Source organism: Ctenocephalides felis, unplaced genomic scaffold (genome assembly GCF_003426905.1).
Source record: "Ctenocephalides felis isolate EL2017-DRISC unplaced genomic scaffold, ASM342690v1 CF-g0.4_SCAFFOLD_03571, whole genome shotgun sequence".
NCBI classification, from domain to species: domain Eukaryota; kingdom Metazoa; phylum Arthropoda; class Insecta; order Siphonaptera; family Pulicidae; genus Ctenocephalides; species Ctenocephalides felis.
The window spans coordinates 48,173,932-48,187,551 of NW_020539725.1; the positions used below are offsets into that span (position 1 = coordinate 48,173,932).

At 27.7% G+C, this 13,620-nt stretch overlaps 1 protein-coding gene and 1 pseudogene across 1 annotated transcript; one reads left to right on the forward strand and one right to left on the reverse strand.

The window, feature by feature from the left end:
* Positions 1 to 121: 121 nt before the first annotated feature.
* LOC113386177 lies at positions 122 to 2,625 on the forward strand (annotated as a pseudogene).
* Positions 2,626 to 2,915: 290 nt separating this feature from the next.
* LOC113386971 (ragulator complex protein LAMTOR5 homolog) lies at positions 2,916 to 3,635 on the reverse strand. The gene is made up of 4 exons (XM_026624729.1): positions 3,540 to 3,635; positions 3,273 to 3,334; positions 3,093 to 3,207; positions 2,916 to 3,019 (listed from the first exon to the last, which is right to left on the reverse strand). Exons 1-4 carry the CDS (start codon positions 3,572 to 3,574, stop codon positions 2,962 to 2,964), a joined length of 270 nt encoding a protein of 89 aa, XP_026480514.1. The 5' UTR covers positions 3,575 to 3,635; the 3' UTR covers positions 2,916 to 2,961.
* Between the last annotated feature and the right edge of the window lie 9,985 nt (positions 3,636 to 13,620).

Below are 13,620 nucleotides of genomic sequence, written 5' to 3' on the forward strand. Positions count from 1 at the left end.
CGAATAGTTATGTGCAATTTTTAAATAAATATCGTTTTCTCTATGATTTTAAAATGTTTTTCAAGGATAATACTTGAATATACAATATAATATAGCGATTTCTTATTAATATATCAGATTATTTATAATTATTTCAAAAATACGATATTATTTGCAATGTCTCGTAACATATTGAAAAGTAGTCTTGAAAATGCATCTTTTACAATTATTGTTCAGGTAAGTAGAAGTTCTAGAACTAAATTTAATTGCGTCTTGTTGTGTCATGATCAAACATTGATCCCGTTTTCTATATAAATAAATATTTCAAATATCAATAGCAAAATGTAATGGTAATAAAAGAGATACTTATCGCCAAGAATTTAATACTGTAGAAACATGTTTTATAATGCTTAATATTTTTTTAATAAATCATATATGTGTATAAATTACAAAGAATTCTATATACATAGGAACCAATATAATTATGTTATTTATGTTGAATACATAATCTTTATTGAAAATTAACTAATACCTCTCTAAATTTATATTATGTTAACTTTCAAACAATAATTAACAAGTCATTTACGTAAAAGTCAAGTATTTATTAAAAATTCATTATTATAAGTTATTTTGCAGATTGCTTTTCGATGTCTCACTTTTGCCACAAATGCTTTTATACTACGATATGTAGGAAGACATATCTTGGGGATAATGAATGTAAGACTCTTGCTATTAGAGAGTACATTGCTTTTTCTAAGTCGAGAGCCGTTCTTAAGGTCTTGTATAAGTAATGTTAATAACAGAAAATGGCCACAGTTAATTAATCAAATATGGCTTACGTAAGTAAGTCAGGTAATGTATTATTTAATTAAGTTTCGTAAAATGAATAAATAATTTTATTATTAATTTCAGAGTACCTGTTTGTATGGTTTTGAGCATATTTTTTTTGTATATATGGATTATATTCTACCGCCCGTTGAAGATGAATTGGCAAGCCAATATGTTATGGCATGCTATGCTATTGTTATTTCATGTATAATTGAACTTTCAGCACAGCCTTTGCTTTTAACAGGCCAAATATTTGCTTTTGTTGTCAAACTTAAGGTATTAATTTATTATTTTAAACATTTATTAGGGTTCTTTTTAATTTCAATATTATTTTATATTCTATAAAATTGATTGCATAACATTTTGAAATCTTAAGGATATTTATTACAGATTGTGTGTGAAATATAAGTATTGGGCTGAGAACAATAATATTTATTTGCATTGTATTACACAATAAGGAAATGCTTTATATGCATTCTCAATTGCCCAAGTACTGTGTGCAGTAATTTTATTGCTTTGCTATCTTTCGTATTTTAATTGGTACACAAAGAAATGAAACAATATCGATTAATTAAAAAGAAGAATGAGTCACTAAATAATCCACAATTAGATAAATATTTTGAAAATATGGATGATTTTCCATTTGCATCTGTAGCTCAATTTTTACTGGCACTTTGGATAATGAGGTATTATCTTTTTTTCTTTCAAATATTATTGTATATTTTAATAATTGTATTCATGTTAATTTTCTAGGGTTCAATCTTCAATAAGGATTTATTAATTCTAACAGGAAGTTTTGCAAAACAATGTATAGTAAACAAATTCTTACAGAAGGTGAAAAATATGTGATGTCTATTAGCCCAGTTTTGTCTTTCAGTGATCAAGCAACTTATGATATTGTGAATAATTTAGGCAGTATCACAGCAAGGTACATAATGCATAGGATTTATCATAGAACATTAATTGCATTTTAGTTGTTCCTAACACAAATTAAATTTTATTTGTTATTAATAATAAAAATAATATTTTTTATTTAAGATTATTTTCAAACCTATAGAAGGTGGTTACTTTTATTTCACTCAAATGGTTAATAGAGATGACAAGTTGAGCATGCAAGATAAGGTAAAGAAATTTTGTAAAATTGAATTGAACTAAATAATTATATTATGAGGTTTAATATTTATATTATTTAGATAAAAGTTACAGAGTCAACAGAAGTACTTACCCAGTTGTGCAAAGTAGTATCTTCCATTGGTTTGCTGGTCTTGGTATATGGCCAGAGCTATGCTGCTTCATTATTATTATTATATGGTGGTGCTGATTTTGTTGAAGGCGGATTGCCAATATTACTGCTTCGATGTCATTGTTTAGCTATCGTGTTGCTTGCAGTAAATGGCGTTACTGAATGTTATAGTTTTGCAACAATGACATCCAAACAACTAGACAAGTAAGTGTCACACAGATTTACTAATGAGTACATAATGATATTCATTATTAGTATTCTATTAATAATCTGTTGAGTGAATAAATCTTAATAATAATAACATATAGAAAAATATATAATACATATTTATTTTCAGATATAACTATTACTTGCTAGGATTTTCTGTATCTTTCCTTACAATGTCGTATGTGTTTACATATTTATTTGGTCCAGTTGGATTTATTCTTGCAAATTGTCTCAATATGTTTGTACGAATTTGCCATAGCATACACTCATTGCGGATAGGTATAAGACGTAAAACAAAATCCATTATACAGAATATTTCCTGGAGCAAAGTTTTTGACATGCTTGATAGTATTCGGAGTTATACTTAAAATATCAGAGGTAACTAATATTATAAATATTTTTAAAACATGTGGCAAAAGCGTATTTTTATATTGCAGGAAAAACTCATTCCTGGGCAGTTGTTATTTCATATTATTATAGGAATGATTTGTTTTGCTATAAATCTTTAGTCTGGGGATATGAGAATAAAAGTTTAATACATGCAGGATATGAAAAAATTCTCAAAAAGAAATTGAAATAGAGAATATAATAATTAAAACCATTTTTCATTCATTAACATTTTTAATAATTATACATTGTGTGTCTAATATTTTTTTAAGTTTTAATGTTTTATATGATTATTTTGTTTTTACCATTTATCACGATTAGATTCTTTTAAAAATTGCTGTTGTTATGTTCTCCTGTTTCTGTATTATACATTGCCTAGTAAAACCACAAAGTTGAATTAAGTTTTATTGTAATAGTAATATTCTTGTATAATGTTATGAACTTATACCTGTTATCTGCTTCCAAATGTATTATTGGAGGTTTTTCATTTGGCTGTATTTTGCACGATAAATCTGATAATGCTACAACAAATCCTGTGGTGGATGGACTAACTTTGCCCCTAGCTACAAAACACAATTCTTAATATAAATATGAAAATAATTTAATAATTGAGATGAAAATATATTACATCCAAGACATAGTCCTTGTTGATCAGCAAATAAGCATCCTGTGACATTTGGTCTGGATAATCTATATTGAAAAAAATATATATTTATATATGAAGAATAAAAGAAAATGTAGATACAAAATATGTATAATTGGTATGTGAAGGGAGTGAGGCATCCTGAATCAGTTTTCAAGTTATGAGGCAATTAAGTGAAAACGAATTAGAAAAGAAGAAAATTTCAGTTTAATGAAAGATTTTAAATAGTTTGTCAAAAATAACCTAACTCACATATCATCCATTACTTCGTCTAAAGCTTTTTCCATATTTGTGTACAAGTTCCTGACTATTAAAAAACAAGAAATCAATATATCACATTGAGAAATGCATTAGTTTTAAGAAGAGAGAAATGCATCATATAGGCAAAGTCATATTGATAAAGTTTGACAGATTATAGAGCAGGGATAATCAAGCTTTGCATCATACTACTTATTGAATTACATTATCTATCAAACATAGAAACTTGTGTCATGTTTATTGATATGTTAAAAGATAAATTTTATTAGCCCAAGAGCATAATAAATAATATTTTAAGCAGAATCATACAAATGTGGGCGGCGACTGATTAAGTTAGGTTGGCCATCACTGCAAAACAATAGGGTGATGGATAATGCTTAAACTTTTCAATAATAGATGTAGCTATATGCCACAATTTGATAATAATGTTTGATTTTTTGCAAAATTTGGGATTTAACATTTAGTTTAGAAATATTTAAATTTAAATTGTAGAATTGTGAAACTTATTAATAATTAATTAAAAGTATTTGCGAACAAAATTCCTATGTCGACATGTGATCAGAAATTTGTTCGACTATGGCAATATTAATATGAAACACAGGAGGCCATATTGGCTGTATGTCAAATGTACTTGCTCGTAAAAGTAACGTAAAAGTAATCTCTCGTAATTGTTGTGATATTCATCGAAACTTGCAGACATAATATACTGCATTTGTGATTAAATCAAGTGATTTTATACTGTTTACAAATGGTTATTGTGCACTCATAAATTGATTATCATTGTGCAGTTGATCAACACGTAAGTTTTTGTCATTTTTATATGCACCGTAGTTATTTTATAATGTATAATTTTTATATTGATATTTTAATGGAAAAAAATTAGTAATTCTTCTACGAATTGGTAATTTATCATTCATTTGACTCAAATTAGCAGTCCATACGTCATTTCGCTCATGACTCATTGCGCACATTTTTTTTCTACTAGATGCGGTAACTTTATTGTTGTTTAAATATGTTCATGTATGTTCTTATTATAAAAGTTTGTCCTTTATATGAATTAAACCGATTAGTTTGTTTATTAAATTTAAACGTGATTACTTGTTGATGTTTGTTGTTGCGACACCGATTTCTACACCGAAGAATTGCACAAACTTATAATTAAAATGTAACAAAGTAATTTAATCATGCAAAATCGAATAAGAGCTGTTCTATCATGATTTTCTTATAAATTGATTTTTTTGTTTGTAAATATATTGTAATAATTATTTAGAAAATGGTCTTCGTTAAAATTGCTGACTTACGATTCGTGAAAGTCGTATTTGTTGTTAGCTTATGAGAGTGACTTTTAATAATGTACTTGCCAGACAATAATTTGGTTTTAACTTAGTTCTTTTGTTTGGTAATATATTTTTCATGTTTACCATAATGATTAAAAATTACTTGTTTCAATAAGTTTTAACTTCCCAGAGAAGATATTTATGTTAACGATTTGTTGTTTAATCTTATTTTCCTATATTATGAGTTCTCGACGTTCCAAATCATTGTGAATCGTTTGGCACCAAAAGTGAAAACATATGTTTGTGTTTGTTAGTTAAAATTTTACCTTTTGACGATGTTTCCTAAAAAAAAATCTTGATAAGGACTTACAAGACGAAATTCCATATTTTTTGTCCTCGTTTTTGCATAAAAATCTTAAACCGACTTTGAAAAATTAAATACCGTTTAAACGATATCCGTTTAATAGTTGGTGATCGCGTTAAAAATGAGTATAAACATCTATGTAAATAACTATATATATTTTATTTTTATCTTACATTTTAAATTTGTACATACTGCACATATAATATCTACTCACAATCTACTTGTATAATTTAGTTTATATGCTAGTTTTGATAGCAATTTCTACTGTTATTCTAAATTTAGTACAAATGAGTATAAAGGGAGCATTTGCATCCAGTTATGTAGCACAAATTTATTATTTTATAATCTTTGCCAAAAGGTTAATGGAAGTACAAGCCTTTGTAGATAAATATATAACCCATGATCTAGTGTAAGAGTTTTTGAATAATCTTTCATGATGTTTTGGTACAAATTTCAAAGCTTCAGTAATGGTAATATTTTAACTCTGGACTGAAAAATAAATATAAAAAATAGATCTTAAAAGAAGTTATCTATAATTTGCTTTTATCTGATTTATTACATTCCTTGGAACTAATGTGATTCAAGTTTTGTTTGAATTCCTACGCCAATATTATTAAAAATAATAACATTGGGGATTTTTTATTCCTGGGATTTCAAATCGTTGTAGTTGTATGTCAAAGGCTTGTGTTAAGTTTGAAAGTTATTTCCAGAAACAATTACTATATAAAATTTCAAAATAAGGATTTCATCGTTGGTATTTTACGTTCATTAGTGGTCGCATCATGTAGCTAATTATTGGTAAATGGAGATATCTTGATTGTTTCTTTGATGTTGAAAAATATTTAAAATAATTTGCAGTCCATTTGTTGAATTAAACAAAGGTTGATAGAGAAATATTCTTTATTGATTAAAAGTTTCAACGTTTGATGTGTGTCATCATTTAGCCTGTTAAACCAGGACATAAATAAAAACTTAAAATACATATGTGGCGATATCAAGCAGGCTGGTTTTTATTTGTAAAAAACAATGGGACATGTCATGTATAATTTTGATATCGAAATATTTTTACAGTTAATAAATTTATATTTTTTTATTATGTTGGGAGTTTCTAATTAAATATATTATCATAATCATTACAACTCCCACATTGGTGACTCACGACGATGGAGATGAAGATAAAGGAGTTTTATTTTTCGAAGATTTAAGAAAAAATGATTTTGACGCAGCACCATAATCACTGGTCTTCAGTGACGACCTATAAGGTATGTCCAGTCCAATCCATCATAGTTAACGCACTTACTATCTGGATCAGACTTCCGAGGTTACTCATTTGGTATACCCAGACCTCAGTGTTTATTGCTGACAGAAAAAATAATTTGGAGCCTGAACTTTTCATTGGAATGCAATTCAACCTCTCTTTCTCTGTTAACTCAACAAATCGTCTTATAATGCTACCTCCCCATTATCGGTGACAACGACGAATCAAAACAAAATTTGACATAATTTATTGGATTCCACAATTTTGGACTCTTATGTCAAAGAAACCAATGATCCTGATTGGATAAAGAGCCAACTTCTTTCTCTGATCGGAACTCATCAGATACGAATGCAACGCTTGCAGAAATGGAAACTGTACCCATAAATTATGCATTCTAAACATTAAGTTATTCTGATATAAACTAATACCCATTAGATCGAGAACATTATGCAGAATATGGGAGTTGATGGCAGGTCAAATCACCACATACGGTGGATCTGCTGACGAAACATGGAAATTTGTAATTGACCAGTATTACAACACTGGTCTGCTATAATCTGCTTTGCCACCACATTTTTATAACGTGTTTCCCTGTATTTTTTTTTGAAACTGTGAGATCAACACTGGGCAGGGAGTGTGTGGCGATATCAAGCAGGCTGGTTTTTATTTGTAAAAAACAATGGGACATGTCATGTATAATTTTGATATCGAAATATTTTTACAGTTAATAAATTTATATTTTTTATTATGTTGGGAGTTTTCTAATAAATATATTATCATAATCATTACAACTCCACACATACATAGTTTACAAAAAATTAAACTTTAACATATTACTAATAATAATAATAACCATAAAGATGCTTATTAACAATGGAAAATAAAGTCAAGTAGATGATGTCACACATCACGTGTCGAAATGTTTTATATACATAATAATATGGACATTTTCAAATTTTATTGCTCTTAGGGTAAGCCCCTATGCTTCCAAATTGATAAAAAAATTCTCTAAAAGTTTTAGCTCTTAATATTAACTTTTAGATAGTGCGCAATTCAATCAAAGCTTCGTATGGAAAAATTTTCAAAAATTTGAAAAATGTTTTTTGGGTATAACTTAGCGACAAATGAATTAAAAGTGAAAATTCGCGTCAACTTTTATAGAAAATTCGACGTTTTACAAAACACGTTTTTTATAATTTATTTTGTAGAGCGTTGAGTTTTGAATAAAACTCATTTATTTGTTCGCTAAGTTATACCTAAAAAACATTTTCAAAATTTTTTAAGAAATTTTCATGCTATTTTTATACACAACTTTGATTTAATTGCGCACTATCTAAAAACAACATTAAGAGATAAAACTTATATATTTTTTTATCAATTTGGAAGCATTTTAGCCCTTGGGAGCAAAGAAATTCGAAAATGCCGATAATAAGGACCACCCATTATATATATATATATATATATATATATATATATATATATATATCAATGTATTCGATTTATTCGTATATGCACATTGGTATATATTTGGTGTATATTATTATTTTTTATTCCATAAGTACAGACGTAAATGTCGATCCGTGACTTGAAGCGTTTCGCTTCAGATAACATTTTATATTTCACATTTTTCGTGCCACAAACTATGTAACTATATGTCGATGTCGATATTATTATTTATATCGCATATGGTGCATTGTTAGTTGACGACTGATAATATTTGAAAACACCAGATATTTATAACACATTTTTCAATTTTATAGCGAATTATCAATGCCAAATAGTTTAAAAATGCGTAAAGTTCTAACCTAGTGGTTTGGGCTCTTTAATAACCATATAAATTTAATAAAATTATGTTAGGGTAGAAATCTAATGGTCCATTCCTAAGGCGTACGACTTGTGGATATTCATTCATATTATTAATGTTATTTGCAAGTAGTTATGATGATCATTTAAAAGTTAAACTATTATTATATTTTGTTAATATGATCTGACTGGTTTTTGCTCGTGGTCTCTAGAATCTTCGACATTTTCTCAAGGATATTTGTGTCGTATAAAAAGGTTGGGTATAACAATATAATCCAAAATGTTTTATTCGATTTTGAATTTGATTGATCCTGGACTTCTCTACATTTATATGATTGAGTTTTGTCTTTTAATTTCTTTTCTGACATCAATTTTAATCTTAAAATTATTTTTAATACATCAATTCTAGAAATATATACAATTTAAGGCTATCGTTTTATTTTATCAATTTGCTTTAATACGTGTGTGTTGAAGGATAACAATTAATATAACAAAATATTATCAAAACTTCATTCACTTCAATGTTATGTCTGTATTTATTATTTACTTTAACATAAAATAGTTTCACTTTCAATTTTAACTCTCATGGTCATAATATTTCTACATTCGTTACATACAATCATGTTGTGATATAGAAGATGATTCATGTGGCACATGTTGATTTTAGGAGATTTTTAGCGAAATTTATTCTTATTACTCATTTTTTAATATATTAGAATTTATTTTGAAAAACTACTTTTTTTTCTTATACCAATTTTTTTCAATTCATAATTTCCTTCAATTTTTGTTCTGATCACTAATTGTGAAATTTTTGAATTGTGAAAAATATTTTAATAATAAAAAATTAGTGAAGAGACTTTTTATTATTATACCTAATTTGTCTTTGTAAAAAGAATTAACAAAATCAATCATAGGGTTCTGAATGAAAAAAAATAAATTAAATTTAATAACCAAAGTTAAATCTTTTGATAGTGAAAAATGACGACTAATTATTTGAAAGTTTTAAAAAATTATAAGTATTTAGTAGGGGAATGCGGATAAAATGGTATATTTGGACAAAATGGTATATATGGACAAAATGACTCAGTGGCATTATTTAAAAACTGGCTAATTTTCGTAACGGTTCTGTGATGTATAACGAAAGTTATAATCACAATCTTGTCAGATGTTGAGCGTCATTGTAACAGTTTGTCGCAGTAATCAGTTGTAATTGGGGTTTTATTTAATATTATTTAAAATTATTTCTGTCAAGATCGATGAACTTATTTCAGTATTAGTAATTTTGATTAATTTTTTACAATGATAAGGTGTTTGGTGGAATTTTGATAATTTATGCATTTTTGTTCAGTTTCGGATAACATGAAAAGTGTGCTTCTTAGCAATAACTACAGGGTAGTTCATTCGATGCCAAAGATTGTCTTTTAACACCGGTTGCCATGTATAATTTGTTCCTTTGGGCACATTCATAATGCCCCAAAAAGGGCTAAACGATTTATTTGTGAACGGCCTTCTTAAAAAATAGAATTTTAGTATGTTTCTTACCTAAATGTCATTTGTCGGTACTATTTGGCCAATATGGTTTTTGTAATTAGTTGCTGTGTTTCTTAAATAAATATGATATTAAATCCCTATTTAATTAAAAGACTGATGATGAAGACTAGTTATAATGTCATTAAAAACAAAACACCATGGCATTTTGCCCGTACTTCCACTATTTATATTTCCACTTGGTAGATTTTGAGTTTACTTGCAGCTGTTCAAAAAAAAATTAGTGGTGCGTGGCATCGTGATAAATAAATTATTAATTTTATTAACAAAAAAAAAACTTTTGACAAAATTAGATTTTTGAGACATTTTGAAATTTTTGAAAAATTTAATTTTTTTTATATTTTGTTTTTTTTTTTAATTTTGAATATTTTTTTAAGCAATTGCGCTGCATGCTGGTTGGAGTCCAAAATACCTGATAATACGATGTACATATGTCTAATGTTCATTTTTGACCGTCAAATGGCATTATTTGATACTTTTTTTATTGGATCTCCGAAGACACTGGACGTGCCTCTATCAGTTGTTCATTTCGTCAATACAAGTAAAATGTTTTTTGAATTAATTGAATCGGACGCTCCGTTATCTCAAAAACTGAAAAAGCATTTTTGGCACTTTTTGCCTCGTATCTCCGAAACGGCTAGACCTGCCTTTGCCAAAAACTAATCAGCACGCCTCCTTATCAGTAGGAATCGATTTTTTTTTTTTGATTATTCAAGTCGGTTGATTCGTGTTCGCGAAATCGTCGACAAAATTTGTATCCGCACACACACACGCACATCATCATCCATTTTCTAAGGTATGCCAAATTGTTCAGAAACTTCTGAAACGTACAGATATATAATAAAAATTGTCATTTTCGATTTCTTACTTACCCTACGGGAAGTTAAAAAGTAACTTACTTAAATCTTTTTTAAGTAACTTACAAATCTTTACTATACTTATTTTGGTACATACAAAGATTTTTTTTTATATATTTTTAACAGCAATCAGAACCTTACGTCCTATAAGCTGTTGGCTGAAACTTCTCCTTTCTTCGTATTTTTTTTAGATGGTAACCCAATGGTTAATCCATCCATATTTGATGATTTTTATGTTATTAGAATTAATCTAATAGGGCTGACTTTTTATTGTGCAGCAATGCCGGGCAAGGGCTATTTTCAATTGGAAACATATTGCTATCTATATTCCAAGTGAAAATCGTTGTCACTACTGCTGCCTGACAACAGGCTGCTCTAAGTGGGTATCGAACCCGGGACCTCTGAAACAAGTCTCGTCGCTCTTAACCGCTTACCTACGGGCGAGCCCTATACATACAAAGATAGCAACAGAAATTGTGATAAAATTGAAAAAACAAATTTGGCGCAATATATTGGAGCGAATTAGTATAAGTATCGCGGCGCTCATGATCCGTTAAGGGTTGATTATAAATGGAGACATGTCTGTGTCTTTACTTGAATTTTTCGTTTATTGTATTATTATTAGATTCAAAATTAATACATGGGGTATCGTCTATGTGTGTTTGCCAAGTACATACATTAATATAAAACTGAAAAAGCGCATGCGCCCCGTTGGTAATATTCGACCCCCTGAGTTTTCGCTTAGTTGGTGCAAGGCAGCGTTACGTCGCAGACTATATTATCGAATTAATTCTGTACATGCGCCTATGCGAAATCAATGATCACTTATATTTATAGTAAAGAAGTTTGTTTTTTTCTAATCGCGTTTTATATAAAAGTGATTTAATAAAAATAATAATATTTGTGTATGTCGAATATATGTTCATTAGTTGCATTTTATTGTAGTTGCGCAAAAGTGCTTAGTGACACACGCTGTGCTTGATAAGTCTGACTTAGTAATTGAACTTTCCTGTCTGCCGTATTAATAAGTTTTAAGATTTTTATATAGCATTTGGTAAAACTTCACATGAAATTTATTTATTTCTTTTCTTCCAATGCTGCTTAATTTGATTTGCTTGCTATGTTGTTTTTCACTATCAAGTGAATTTATGATTCATGCTTATTACACTTAAGTTTATTCGATTTGTGAGTGATTTTAAAACGTTTGTTACTAATAATTGTTTTTTATACAGTACCTTCAGCACTTTGTTTCCTAACGTATTAAAAATATAGTATTTCCTTGTACACTCAAAGACGATAATGTACATTGTTTTGTGTTTTGCGGTTAATGAGTTTAAAATAATACATACCGTGCAGTTTTTGCTAGATTATTAATCTGAAGAAATCTGTTGGATAAGTCAGTAGTACTCCGCAAACATGTCGAAAGTCATGATGGACTACAGAGTGTAAGTTGATTTTAGATTAATAAAATTTAAATATTGTGTAATTATACATTGTAATTTTATGATGCTTATGTGTTTATCCTATTTTTGGAAGTTTGATTAAACCTCTTTTATCTTTTATTATCAACGCGAATTTCAGGGCTTTTAGTATGTATGATTGTGAGTAAGAGTAGAAAGATTTGAAAAATGACAAGTTGTTTCGTTCCAAATTTTACACAAAAATTGTATACAAAATATTATAGTTAGGAATGTGATGTTGATATTTCTATTAAGAGTTTAATAATCGGACATAACATTATTAAAAACATATGAATTTTTGTAAAAATATATTTTAAAATAGTATTTTTATGATGTTTCTGTATTTATCCTATTTTTGGAAGTTTGATTAATCTTCTTTTATCAACGCAAATTTCAAGGTTTTAGTGTGTATGATTGTGAGTGAGAAGAGAAAAATTTGAAAAATGCCAGGTTGTTTCTTTCCAAATTTTACACAAAAATTGTATACAAATATTGTATAGCTAGGAATGTGATGTTGATATTTCTAATAAGAATTTAATAAGGACATAACATTATTAAAAGCGTGAATTTTTGCAAAAATGTATTTTAAAATAGTATTTTTATAATGTTTCTGTATTTATCCTATTTTTGGAAGTTTAATAATCAAACTTCTTTCATTAACGCGAGTTTCAGGGTTTTTAGTATGTATGATTGTGAGTGAGAGTAGAAAAATGTGAAAAATGGCAGTTTGTTTTGTTACAAATTTTACACACGATTGTATACAAAATATTGCATAGTTAGGAATGTGATGTTGTAAAAATGTATTTTAAAATAGTATTTTTATGAAGTTTCTGTATTTATCCTATTTTTTGGAAGTTTGATTAATCTTCTTTTATCAACGCAAATTTCAAGGTTTTTAGTGTGTATGATTGTGAGTGAGAAGAGAAAAATTTGAAAAATGCCAGGTTTTCTTCCAATTTTACACAAAAATTGTATACAAAATATTGTATAGCTAGGAATGTGATGTTGATATTTCTAATAAGAATTTAATAATAGGACATAACATTATTAAAAAGCGTGAATTTTTGCAAAATGTATTTTAAAATAGTATTTTTATAATGTTTCTGTATTTATCCAATTGTTTGAATTTTGTTCAAACTTATTTCATCAACGCGAGATTCAGGGTTTTTAGTATGTATGATTGTGAGTGAGAGTAGAAAATTTGAAAAATGGCCGGTATTAATTTAATTTAATAACATTATTAAAACATGAAATTTTTTTTAAAATGTATTCTAAAATCCATACGTTTCGATTATAGTCTTAGCCTTTGTTCAATGAAAAAATTGTTTCTAACTAGTTTTACAGATAACACATATATTACACAGTTACTATTTGTGAAATTGTTAGGTTAGTAAAATTGTGAAAAAATTTTTATAAGTACCACAGATTTAATGTTGATATTATACAATTTAGTGCATTAGAGTAATTCATAACATGCATTATTGTTTTTGGGATATGCAAATTTTATA